A 13,695-nucleotide genomic window follows, 5' to 3' on the forward strand; every position below is an offset into this window, starting at 1 on the left:
TAGAAGGGCTTGGCAACTTTTGGCTAATATAATTTTTAAAAATATATTTATTGGTTTTACAGAGAGAAAATCCAGCCACTGACCCTTCCTTTCATAGTAACTGAAAGACTCCCCCCTCCCCCAAATTCAGCCATCCCTTGGTATACAGGACTTCTCGTGGATACCAAAATCTGAGTATGCTCAAGTCCTTGATAAAAAATGGCATGGTATTGGCCGGGCACCGTGGCTCACGCCTGTAATCCCAGCACTTTGGGAGGCCGAGGTGGGTGGATCACGAAGTCAGGAGATCGAGACCATCCTGGCTAACATGGTGAAACCCCATCTCTACTAAAAATACAAAAAAATTAGCCAGGCATCGTGGTGGGCACCTGTAGTCCCAGCTACTCAGGAGGCTGAGGCAGGAGAATGGCTTGAACCCAGGAAGCGGAGCTTGCAGTGAGCCAAGATCGCGCCACTGCACTCCAGCCTGGGCGACAGAGTGAGACTCCATCTCAAAAAAAAAAAAAGCATGGTATTTGCGTGTAACTATGCACATCCTCTCATATACTTTAAATCATCTGTAGATTACTTATAATTCAATGTAAATGCTATGTAGTTATTTTACTATATATATATATTTTTAAGTTGTAGTTTTTTAAATTGTTTTTTCATAGATATTTTCTATCCAAATTGGTTGAATCCACCAGGTGCATAATCCACAGATATAGAGAGCCAACTGTATTTGCGTTTTAATGCGGCACTGTTAAAACCTCTGAACTTTAATGGGCACAGAATTGGCTAAAGCTACTTTACCACCCTTCCTTCCTTCTCACTCTGTTAAAATATCATTGCTTTGAAAATATTGAAAGGAAAGTCTTACTAGGTGTTTGTTAACTTTTGTTTTTAGTGCTTATGTATAATAATCATCTCAAAAATGTATTGAGTGCCTCATTTTGTCCAAAACACTGTAATACTGAAAGTAGGTCTTGCCATTTTTATAACTACTTTGTTAACCATGATTATTTTGTTTTACATCTTTCTTTGAATATTTCCTCTTGTCCCAGGAGGTTTGGTTATTTAGGAACAATCTGTTATTTGTTTATTTAATGATTTGTGGAGTACCCATCAGAGTGCCATCTGGGTGCTGTTTAAATCTAATGTGCAAAATTCTATGAGACAAATTGTTTTTGAGATTGGATAACTAAGTCTGTTATTCAGTATTAACTTGTCATTTGGCTTCATTTATATTGAAGTAAAGGTTCTTAAAGAGAAAATAAAAGATTGGTTATTCCTTAGGTTATAGGATCTCATATTTTGAATTTTGTTTTGTCACTGACCTGCCGGAAATTAAAAGAATTAGTGTAGTTATTTTCCCCATCTATCTATAGATTGCTTTTTTTGTAATGGAATCAGCAGAGTTGGTCATAAGAAAGATAACATGTAGCTATTTCTTTCTTGAAATACTTGATAAATTCTGCCACTTCACTGTAATTCTTCAATGAAAATAAAGTACAAATGATTCTCTTTGGATTCTTTTTCCCTAAATCAAGGCCTCTCAATAATTTTGGTGACAAGGAAATGTTTCTCTCTAAAGTTGCTCAGTGTGATTGGAGAGCAGAGGGGAATGTTAATAGTGAAGTCATTAGGGTGTGAGAATTGCTGAGGTTCATCTGTTGTGAGGACCGAATGATACATTTAAAGCAGGATTTCTCAGTCTCAGCACTACTCACACTTTGGACTGGATAATTCTTTGTTGTGGGGAAGTTGTCCTGTGCACTGTAGGATGTTTAGTAGCATTTCTGACCCTCATTCCCTAGATGTCAGTAGCTCTCCCTCCTCTCAGTTATAACAGTCATAAATCTTTCCAAACATTTGTAAATGTCCCTGGAGGACAAAATCACACTAGGTTTAGAATCATTAATTTAAAGCACTTAGCACGGTACCTGGCACAAATAAGGACTCAATAAATATGAGCTATTATTTTTGTTCATTTAATCCCCTCTGCAGCTCTGTGAGCTTGGAACTGTTACTAGCTTCGTTTTACATATGATACTACTGGGTTTAGTGGGGTTAAACAATTAGCTCAGGGTTAACAATAAGTTAACAGTATTTGGACTTGAACTTAAGTTTCTCTCTTTTTAAAGCCAAAGTTTTAAATCCTTATGCTATCAATAGACTTGATGGGGGCACATGCAGCCTGCTCATGGGGAGTGAAGGCACTTCATGATATACATCATCGACCTAAAACAGACTGATTGAAAAGGAAGGAAGTCATTTCTAATGGTCACATACTGTGTATTAGATTTATTATATTATTTCAGGCCGTCACAGACATGTGGCTACCTTTGAAAGATTGCTTCCCCAATTAATAGCTCTTTTCTCAAAAGTCCTGCCTATTGATTCATCTCCTACAAAGTTTTAGTACTTACTGAAAATTAGAATTTAACTGGAAAGCATTCACATAAATACAAGTAATTAGGAAAATTAAAGTTACTATATCTATGTGTGTTTTTTATTGAAGTCAGAAGAAAATTTCATTTTCCCAACTAATCAATACTTAGAAAAGAAAAAGGAAATTAAGATAATTTATCAAAGAAAGAGCATTCTGCTATATGGTTAATTTTCTTACTGAAATAAATTGTCTAGTAGTGTCATTGGATATTATATACCTACGTTTTCTTGATTTTCTTTTAAAACTCAAGGTCAAAATATTCCTTGACCATATTAAAAAGCTGTCATCAATAAGCTTTCTTAGTGAATCCTGTACTCAGTAGGTGGAGACTATAATTGGAAAAATAGAAGTAAATTCCTTTACTACAGACTGTCAAGAAATTTATAGGCATGACTTCTTATGATTTTTTAAAGTATTAATTTCTAATTAGGGAAATAAAGGCTGTGTTTATATTTTATATCATGGAGTTATTTTAATGTTAGTAGACAGTATAGGAATTTTATTCTAGATACTCCATGAAACTTTTTTAAAAAATCTCTCTTTGTTACTCCTTTTGTCATGAAATAAATTGTCTTAATGGAGCTTTTCTGTCCTATTTCTTCTTAGTATATGTTTAATAGACCATACAGCAGAAAATTGGAGGCTGAAGCTGATAAAATTGGACTACTGCTTGCTGCAAAGGTAAAGTGTTTAGTAGTTGAGAATACGTAATGCCCTTCCCAGGCTGAAAGATAAATGTGTGTTATTTTAACGAGGCTTGGCATAAGCAGAGAATGAGAGTCGGACTATATTAGCCCTTTATGCAATTTCTGTTAATCTAGAAATTTGAAGATTATGGACCTTGAAAGAATGTATAACTGAAGATACTCAATTCCCTTCTATATTTGAAGCTATATTATGCCTTAGACAGAATCCATAAGATTATAGTAATTATCAGGTTCTATTAAAAGAAAGTTCTTGATTGGAAATAATTTTTTGCATGTATAAACTTTTTGATTATAGACGTGAAACATATAAATTGAAATTTTAAAACATTTGGTTATGTAATATGTCATCCCCTCTGGCCTTTTAACATTTGTCCCTCTGGAAGGTTAATGCTATCTTTATTTTACTCCAGTACTCCAATATTTTACCCCTTGCTTCTCTGATCTAAGGAGGCTTTTTGAGTAAACAGGATGATAGGTAGTTGTTTTCCCCTACTTGAAGATAGGTTAATCCTGTTGTAGCTATGATCTTGGCTAAGCAAACTGATTTTCTACCATTTGAATAAACAGTAGACGAACAGACATTTAGGTTATTTTTGTTGCAGCAGATGGCTTTTTTTTTTTTTTTTTTTTTTTTTTTGCTAGCCATAGAGAGCAGCTCTGGGCCTTTACTTTTATTTAAGTTGACTTTGTTCCTGTCTACTTAACAGGGCACCTGGCAGCTATTTTTAATCACCTGTGATAACTGAGTGTTATTAGTAGCATTTAAGATTAGAAGTAAAACTGCATTTTAAAATATGAGGGAAAACAATGCCACTTCACATATTAAATTCAAATCGTATTTGATCCTTTGTTATGTTTCTGGTAGTTATTAAAACTATTAATCATTTTATTTGAACCTCTCATAAGTTTTATGGATTTAATTTCATAAATCAAGGTATTACTCCTTCACAAAAGCAAAATCAGTTCTTTGAATGTTAAATAAATATGGTTAAGTGAATTATCAGACTGCATACACTAAGAAGTTCCCAAATAAGGGGACCACAGATTGGCTGTATTAAGAATTTCCTAATTTTAATGTACTCCAGTCTGTCAAATTTTCCCTATATGTTAAGTGTGTTCTGTGTTCTGGTTAGGAAATCTTTGTTTATCTCAGTAAGTTATTCCTGCTTTATTTCTAAGAAACTTTACTATTTTTAAAATATATAATATGAGGAAGAGGGCAACATCTTTTTTTTTTCCCATATGGATAGCCAATAGACTCAGCACTGTTTATTGAAAAAAGTCATCTTTTTTTCACCAGACTTCAGTGTCTCTTTGTCATAAAGGTGGGAGTATATCTGGGGTCTCTTTCTAGACACACTATTCTGTTCCATTGGCTTGTTTATGTTTCAGCCAGTACCATATTATCACTATAACTTTGTAGTAAGTGTTGATACCTGAAGCTTCTGTCCTCCAGTGTTGTTCTGCAGAATTGATTTGACTATTCTTGGATCTTTGCGTTTCTATATACATTTTAGAAACAGCTTATTAAATTATGCATACATAGAAAAACACATGGAGTTTTGATTGGAATTACATTGCATTTCTACATTAATTTGGGGACACTTGACTAGTGTCTATAGTATTGATTCGTCCCATCCATGAATATGTTGTATTTTCCCATTTGTTTAGATGTTTAATTTTTCTCAATGTTTTGAAATTTTTTTGTATGTAGTAATTACACATCTTTTGTTAGATTTATTGCTAAGTGTTTGATGTCATGATAGTGTCATTTTTAAAGTAAATTGCTTGTATATAAAAATACAATTGATTTTTATAACTGACCTTGTACCCAACAACCTTTATTTCTTCCTTTCCAATCTGTATACAGTTGACTCTTGAACAGCATGTTTTTGGTGAACCATGTAGCCTAGAAATATTGAAAAAATTAAGGAAAAGATATGTCATGAATGCATAAAATACATGTAGATATTAGTCTATTTTATAATTTGCTACCGTAAAATACAAATCTTTTATGAAAATTTATCAAAACGTGTGCCTACACAGATCATACATGGTGCCATTTGCAGTTGAGAGAAATGTAAACAAATGTAAAGATGCAGTATTAAACGTAACTACATAGAACTAATTGTGGTACCTATGTACTATTAAAGTTTTGTATTCACTTTCTGTTGCTAATGCAGTGATCTCAAATGTTGTGAATATCTACTTAAAATACCAGAAGACATTAATCATCTCCATGTGAGCAGCTTTCTCTCCAGTAAATTGAGTATCTTAGTAAATGGTCTCTTGCAGTTCTTGCATATTTTTCATTGTGTTTAGTGCAATACTGTAAACACCTTGAATAATACCATGAGACCCATATGAGTTGCTGCTAGTGATACTGGAAATGTTCCCAAGAAGTAAACTCATGATATTACAAGAAAAAGTTGAGTTGCTTGATACATACTGTAGATTGAGGTTTGCAGCTGTGGTTGCCTGCCATTTTAAAATAAATAAATCCAGAATAAGGACCGTTGAAAAAAGGAAAAGAAAACTTGTGAAGTCATAGCTGCAACTATACCAGCAAGCATGAAAACCTTGCACTTTTTGCAAAAGACTTTTATCTTGTATAGAAGATGCACCTTTTATGTGGGTGCAGGATTGCCATAAGAAAGGCATATCTATAGACTCTAGTATGATTCAAGAAAAAGCAAAGTCATTATATTACAACTTAAAAGGAAGATGAAAGATCTAAAGTTGGAGAATTTAATGCCAGCAAAGGATGGTTTGATAGTTTTAGAGATTTGGCTTAAAAATGTCAAGATAACAGGAGAAGCAGCTACTCCTGACCAAGAGGCAGCAGATGCATTCCCAGATACTTTAAGAAAATTGTTGAGGAGAAAGAATAGCTGCCGGAACAGGTTTTTAATGCAGATCAAAGTGTGCTATTCTGGAAAAAAGATAATGCCATAAAGGACATTTATTAGTATGGAAGAGAAGTGAGCATCAAGATTTAAGGCAGAAGGGATATGCTAACTCTACTATTTTGCGGAAATGGCGTTGGATTTCTAAGTACTTTCCTTATCTATAAAGCTGGTAACCCCTGAGCCTCTAAGGAAAAAGATAATACCAGCTGCCAGTCTTTTGGTTGTAAAGCCAAAAGGCCTGCTACACAATGAGAACGCTTCTTCTGGATTGGTTCCATCCATGCTTTGTTCCTAAAGTTAAGAATTATCTTGCCAGTAAGGACTGCCAGTTCTTTTTTTTTGTTTGTTTGTTTTTTGAGACAGAGTCTCGCTCTGTTGCCCAGGCTGGAGTGCAGTGGCACAATCTTAGCACACTACAAGCTCTGCTTCCTGGGTTCACACCATTCTCCTGCCTCAGCCTCCTGAGTAGCTGGAACTACAGGCACCTGCCACCACACCAGGCTAATTGTTTGTATTTTTAGTAGAGACGGGGTTTCACCATGTTAGCCAGGATGGTCTTGATCTCCTGACCTCGTGATCCACCCGCCTTGGCCTCCCAAAGTGCTGGGATTACAAGCATGAGCCACTGCGCCCAGCCAGGACTGCCAGTTCTTTTTACATTCTCAATTCTTCTGGCCACCTGGAACCCCATGAGTTTGACACTGAAGGCATCCAAGTGGTCTACTTGCCCCCAAACACAGCATTCCTAGTTGAGTCTCAGATCAGAGGGCCATAAGGACCTTTAAGGCTTATTACAACAGGTTACTTTAGGGAAAGGTTGTTACTGCTATGGAAGAGAACCCCGATAGAACATCATGAAAGTCTGTAAGGATTACACCACTGAAGATTGCATCATTGTTATAGAAAAAGCCATGAAAGCCATCAAGCCTGAAATAATAAATTGTTGATGAAGCAAACTATCCAGATATTGTGCGTGACCACACAGAGCAAGTCAAGGAAATGATGAAAAGATTGTGGATATGGCAAAAAAAGGTGGGGAGTGAAGGGTTTCAAGATACACGTCTTAGAGAAATTCAAGAGCTAATAGAAATACCTTATCAGAGGAATTAACAGAGGATGACTTGATGGAGATGAGTGCTTCCAAAATGGTGCCAGGTAGAAAAGACATAGTAGTGCCAGAAAACAAATTGACATTAGACAATCTAGCAGAAGGATTCTGATTATTCAAGACTACTTTTGACTTATTTTACGACAGAAATTACAAAGTATCTCCATTAAGTTACACTGACTGTGCTTGCCTCTCCTGTCTCCCGTTCTACCTCTGCCACCCCTGGAACCGCAAGACCAACTCTCCTCTTCTCAGTCTACTCAATGTGAAGACAAGGATGGAGACATTTATGATGATCCACTTCCACTTAATGAATAGTAAATATATTTCTCTTCCTTACGGTTTTCTTAATAGCATTTTCCTTTCTCTAGCTTATTTTATTGTAAGAATACAGTATATAATACATATAACATACAAAACATGTTAATTTACTGTGTTACTGGCAAGGTCAACAGTAGGCTATTAGTAGTTAGATTTTGGGGGAGTCAAATGTTATATGTGGATTTTTGACTGCATGGAGGGGTCAGTGCCCTTAACCTCCGTGTTGTTCAAGGGTCAACTGTGCTTTTTAATTTTTGCTTTATTGCAATAGCCAAAAACTTTAGTACAAAGTTGGTGATGGGCAACTTTGTATTTTCCTAATCTTAGGGGCAAGAAAGCATTCAGTATTTCACCATTATGTTTGTTGTAAGCTTTTTATAGATACTTTTTTTATCAAATGAGTTTCTCTTCCATTTCTAATATCCTAAGATTTAAAAAAATTATGTATGTATATTAAATTTTATCAAACGCATTTTCTGTATTTTTTCTTCAACTTTTAAGTTCCGGGGTACATGTGCAGATGTGCAGGTTTGTTACATTGATAAATGTGTGTCACAGTGGTTTGCTGCACAGATCAACTCATCACCTAGGTATTAAGCCCAACTATTCTTCCTGATGCTCTCCTTCCCCCTGCATTTTCTGCCTGTATTGAGATGATTATATGATTTTTCTCCTTTAATCTGTTATTGTGGCAAATTACATTAATTTTTTTTTAAAGTTAAGTTGCATTTTTGGGGAAATATATCCAATTTTGTCAATTATCCGTTAATATATTGCTAGAATTGGTTTAATGCTTAGTTTAGAATGTTTATCTCTATGTTCAAAGGAGATTGTCACCTAGAATTTTCTTTTCTCGTAATGTCCTGTCAGGTTTTGGAATCAAAGTTATGATGGCCTCATAAAATTGATCAGGGAAGTGTTCTTCATTTTCTCATCTCCAGAAGAGTTTTTGTAAGATTAGCTATATTTATTTTTTAAACGTTTGGAGAATTCCTGGGTAAAGCCATATGGGCCTGAAGATTTCTTCGTGAGTTTGTCTTTAATTATGGATTCGGTCTCTTTAATAGATATAGAACTATTCAGATTTTTCTATTTCTTGTTTCAGTTTTCATAGTTTTTCTAGGAATTTTTGTTTAAATTTTCAAAATGATTGGCATAAAGTTGTTTTAATATATTTTATATTTTAATGTCCGAAGGATTACCTGTATTTTACATGTATCTTTTAAATGTCCCCTTTGTTAATATTGGTGATCTGTGTCTTGTCTTTTTTTGCTAGATTTTATCACTTTCATCAATCTTTTCAAAACCATCTTTTGGGTTTGCTTATTGTCTTTATTATATAATTGTTTTCTGTTATGTCGGTTACCATTTTTTTTCATTATTTTATTCTGCATTCATTTTTTGGGTTTCATATGCGGTTCTTTCCCTAACTTAAGATGAATACTACCATCGTTTATTTTAAACTCTTATTTTTTCTAGTACATACATTTAAGGCCGTACATTTTCCTCTGAGAGCATCTTTACTTGTCATGTTGCAAGGGTTGATATGTTATTTTTTCTTCAGTTTAAAATGTATTCTTGTTTTCACTGTGGTTTCTTCTTTGACCCATGGGTTATTTAGAAGTATATTGCTTAGTTTTTGAAAATGTGATGATTTTAAAGTTACCTTTTGTTTTCGATTTCTAGCTTAGTTACAGTCTGATTGGATAATATGCTGAATGATTGGAATCCTTTGAAAAGGCTTGGGTCTTGCTTTGTGGCTCAGGATGTGATCAATTTTGTCAAAATGATGTGCACTTGAAAGTGGATCCTGCCATTGCGGGTGCAGTGTTCTGTGGATGTCAGTTTTGCCAAGTGTGTTAATTCTGTTGTTTCAGATCTTCTAAATTCTTGCTGAATTTTTTTCCTTTTTTTTGTAGTTATCAAGAGAGGTTTGGTAATATTTCATTATGGTTGTAGATTTTTCTTTTTTCCTTTTAGGGCTATTAATTTTTGCCGTGTACATCTTAAAAGTATCTGTAGTATACATACTTGTTAGATTGTTAGATTTTCCTAGTGGATTGATCCCTTTCTCACAATAAAATCACTGTTTCTAGTAATACTTCTTGCCTAATGTCCACTTTTTTGCTTTTAGTATTGTTATTTCAGCTTTCTTTCAGTTAGTGCTTGCATGGTGAATCTTTAATATTCTCTTATTTTTAAACTTCCTGTGTTCTTGTGTGTGTAGCCCTTGTAAGCAGAACATGGCTGTTGTTTTTATCTTTGCCCTTTTTTGGGGGAAAGTTAGTCTATTTGTTTAATTTGCATTTCTTATTTATAATTATTTATATAATGTGGAACATTTTTATGTGTGTTGGCACTTCATTTATATTCCTTTGTGAATTATCTTCTCAGATATTTTTCCCATTTTCAAATTGGGCAAAGAAGTTTGTGTTCTTATTCTTGAGTTGTAGGAGTTTTTCACGTACGTGCTAGGTGCAAGTTCTTTGTCAGATATGTGTCTTGCAAATGTTTTCTTTCATTCTGTGGCTTGCTCTTTTATTTTTTATTTTTTTCAACGTTTAGGTTCCAGGGTACATGTGCAGGTCTGTTACGTGGGTAACTTGCACGTTGCCAAGATTTGGTGTACAAATGATCCTCTCCCCGAGGTAGTGAGCATGGTACCCAAAAGGTGGTTTTTCAGCCCTTGCTCCCCTCCTTCCCCCCTCCCTCTGGTAGTCACCAGTGTCTGCTGTTCCCATCTTTGTGTCCATGTGTAGTTAATGTTTAGCTCCCACTTATGAGTGAGAACATGCAATAGGCTAATCACTTAACCTCTGACTGTCCATGTATCAGAATGTATGTTTTCCACTACCTATCTTGAAGTTCATTAATCTTATTTTTAGCTGTATTTGTTCTACATTAAATTCGTATTTGAGTTTTAAATTTCAGTTACTTTGTCTTTTCATTCTAGAATATCCCTTTGATGCTCTTTTATAAATTTTAGTTCTCTGGTGAAATTCTCCATTTTGTCATATGTTTCTTTGTTTATATTTTCTTGAATATGTTAATCATATATATTTTTTTAAATTCATGTTTCATAACTCTAATATCTGTATTATAGCTGGGCCCGTTTCTGTTGTCTGTTTTTGCCTTTGGTCTTGTTTCTTGGCATGGTTGCTTACTTTTGATTGAATGCTGGATATTTTGTATAAACAGTTCTGTTGGCTCTGAATGATATATTTTTTTTCTGTCAGAGGGATTCTCTGTGCTAAGTGGTCACTTAGAGCATAGCAGATCTCTTCACTCATTCAGAGCCTGAGGTGAGTTTGCATAGGCTGGGATGATGAGCTCTACTGTAAGATTATAGGATGGCGATCTAGCTCTTTCTTTGGGGAACCTTCCCATAGAATATATATTGGCCTTTCCTATGTGGTCATTCGAGTGTCTGCAGATGAATCCTGTAAAAACTGGCTGTTGGAAATACCCCATTTACCCTGATGTGATTACTATACATTTCATGCCTCTATCAGAATATCTCATGTAACCCATAAATATATAACCTGCCAAGTGCCCACAAAAATAAAAACAAGTAAAAAAACTAGTTTGTCACTGAGGATTGGCAGTGGAAAAGGGAGTAGCGTTTTCCCATTCATTGTGGAGACTTTTAAAAATTCTCTGTTATGACCCTTATACCTCGACCTTTCTTTCTTGGATGTCAAATACTAAATCTTTCTGGGGTCTCTGTAGTGTGGGGTAATCAATCAATTGCCAAAGAAGCGAGCAATAAGTGTAGAGATAATGCATGAACTCTGGAACTATACTGCCAAGTTTGAGAATCTGCTTTGCCAGAGAGAGTACTAGCTGTGTGATTATGATCAAGTTATTTATTCTTTTTGTGCCTCAACTTTTCTCATCTGTAGGATAGGAATAGTACTTGGACCTATCTCATACACTTAATACAATTAAAATTCTTAGAGCTCCTGTCTTTTAATCATTTATCTTAAAAGGACTGTCTGCTATCTCCTCTTCTTTATTTCACAAATACATTATCTCAAACCCAGTATGTTCAATATTAAATTCTTAATTTCTCCCTACACGTGTTTTTCTTCTGGTCTTCCTTTTCCCAATGAATATACTACCCTCTATTCAGTTGCTTTTGGAAAAAAAACCTGGATTCCTCCTTAGTTATTCGTTCTTTATCATTTACTCTTAACTTTTTCACCAAGTCCTGGCAGTTCTATCTATAAAATATATCTCAGTATATTCCCATCTCCAGTACTAGCATCTTTTACCTAAACTTCTGTACCAGGCTCGTGATAGCTTTCATTGACTCCAGTCCTACTCCCCTCCATTCCATTCTCCACCCTGCCACAAGTAAGAAACAGATCCAATAAGCTATGATGATATTCTCTTTTGTTTTTTCTTTTCTTTTCTTTTCTTTTCTTTTCTTTTCTTTTCCTTTTCTTTTCCTTTTCTTTTCTTTTTTCTTTTCCTTTTCTTTTCCTCTTTTCTCTTTTCTCTTCTCTTCTCTTCTCTTCTCTTCTCTTCTCTTCTCTTCTCTCTCTTCTCTTCTCTCCCCTCTCCCCTCTCCCCTCTCCCCTCTCCCCTCTCCCCTCTCCCCTCTCCCCTCTCCCCTCTCGCCTTTTCTTTTCTTTCTGATGGAATTTCACTTTTGTTGTCCAGGCTGGAGTGCAATGCCGCGATCTCAGCTCACCGCAACCACCTCCTCCTGTGTTCAAGCCATTCTCCTGCCTCAGCCTCCTGAGTAGCTGGGATTACAGGCATGTGCCACCACGCCTGGCTAATTTTGTATTTTTAGTTGAGACGGGGTTTCTCCATGTTGGGCAGGCTGGTCTCAAACTCCCAGCCTCAGGTGACCCACCCACTTTGGCCTCCCAAAGTGCTGGGATTACAGGCGTGAGCCACTGTGCCTGGCCCGATACTCACTTTCTTAAGATAAGGCTTTAAGAAGACATTGACCAGACCTTTCCTCCAGACTTTTCCCTTTCTCACCTGACCGATCCCCCACTTTGGATTGACATTTAACATTAATACGATCAGAAGACAGTTTGATCTTACAGACCTAGGTGCTAGCTCTTCTCTGATCCATTATGATGATTTTCATTTATTAATTGAATGTAATTAACTTCCAGATTATAGGGATATATAATATCTTCATGACATTAGAATTCAAGAGACAGAAATTTAATAAATAATTTTAACAAAGTTTGAAGTATTATGAATTGGAGAGACAGGAAACATTCATTCCATGGGAGAATGTAGCAGAGATGTAACTTGAGGGGTCTCTCAAGTTACATCAAATTACATAGGAAAACTTAGGACTAGACTGAGAAAGAAATAGTTAAAATGGAGATCTGAAAGATAAATAGTAATTATCCTGATGAAGATGTTGATAGGTGTAGTGTTTGGCATGGTGTGTTCAAAGGCAAGAGAAACAATGGCTTATTCCAGGAATTGAAAATTTGTTATGGTTAAAATGTCAACAGAGTTCAAGAGCACCAATGAAAACAGATAAAACTGAAGGGTAGGCAGAAGCTTCTTTATTAGCATTTTAAGGATTTTAAACCTTGTCTAGCATAGGGGTCAGGACTTTGGGTTCAGTAGTCCAGATGTGTGTTTGAGCTCTTGTCTCCTCCACATGACTGTAGCAAATCACTTAACCTCTTCAAATCTGTTTTGTAGTCTGAATAGTAAGAATAATGGTAGTACTTCCATCAAAGGGTTATTTTGGGTATCCTGGACTTGATTCTTATTTGTGGCTTGTATCCTTTTTTTGGACCTTGATGCATCAGACTCCCTGGACTTCTTGCCATTGTAGCATTCAAGTCATGTCAACATAATCCTCCTTTTCCTCGTTCTCTCCTTTCTAGGCAACCTTCTGATTACAGCCTGACTTCCTCTGTAGCATGCCTAAAAGGGAGAGAAAGTCCTGACCCAAGGACATAGATGTGTGTGCTCTTGCTGGTTTGGGCAGCTGTAGTTATCTCTGTAAATTAAGAAGTTGGCATTCTGATTTTATGTCAATCTTGTGAGCTTGGTTACTGGGAACTATTTCTGAGAGATGGTTCTATTGGTCATGTGCAGTCCCATTGGATTTATGAGGTTTCAACATGCAAAATTCACAAAAATGATGTTGCTCATGAAGCCTCTTTCAAAGTAGGCAGCCCACTTTCCCTAGGGTTCTCTGCTGCTCCTCTGCTATTGGCTATGAGTGAT

The 13,695-nt window shown here is 35.7% G+C and overlaps 1 protein-coding gene across 6 annotated transcripts in view; it reads left to right on the top strand.

Annotated features, from left to right (window-relative positions):
* OMA1 (OMA1 zinc metallopeptidase) overlaps positions 1 to 13,695 on the top strand; it is a 264,889-nt gene that overhangs the window by 18,097 nt on the left and 233,097 nt on the right. For all 6 annotated transcript variants that reach the window (XM_063613884.1, XM_063613885.1, XM_063613886.1 and 3 more), the window contains exon 7: positions 3,038 to 3,112. In XM_063613884.1, coding sequence (XP_063469954.1) covers positions 3,038 to 3,112 — 75 coding nt within the window. The remainder of the gene's footprint in view (positions 1 to 3,037; positions 3,113 to 13,695) is intronic.

This window comes from Symphalangus syndactylus, chromosome 19 (genome assembly GCF_028878055.3).
Source record: "Symphalangus syndactylus isolate Jambi chromosome 19, NHGRI_mSymSyn1-v2.1_pri, whole genome shotgun sequence".
Lineage (NCBI taxonomy): Eukaryota > Metazoa > Chordata > Mammalia > Primates > Hylobatidae > Symphalangus > Symphalangus syndactylus.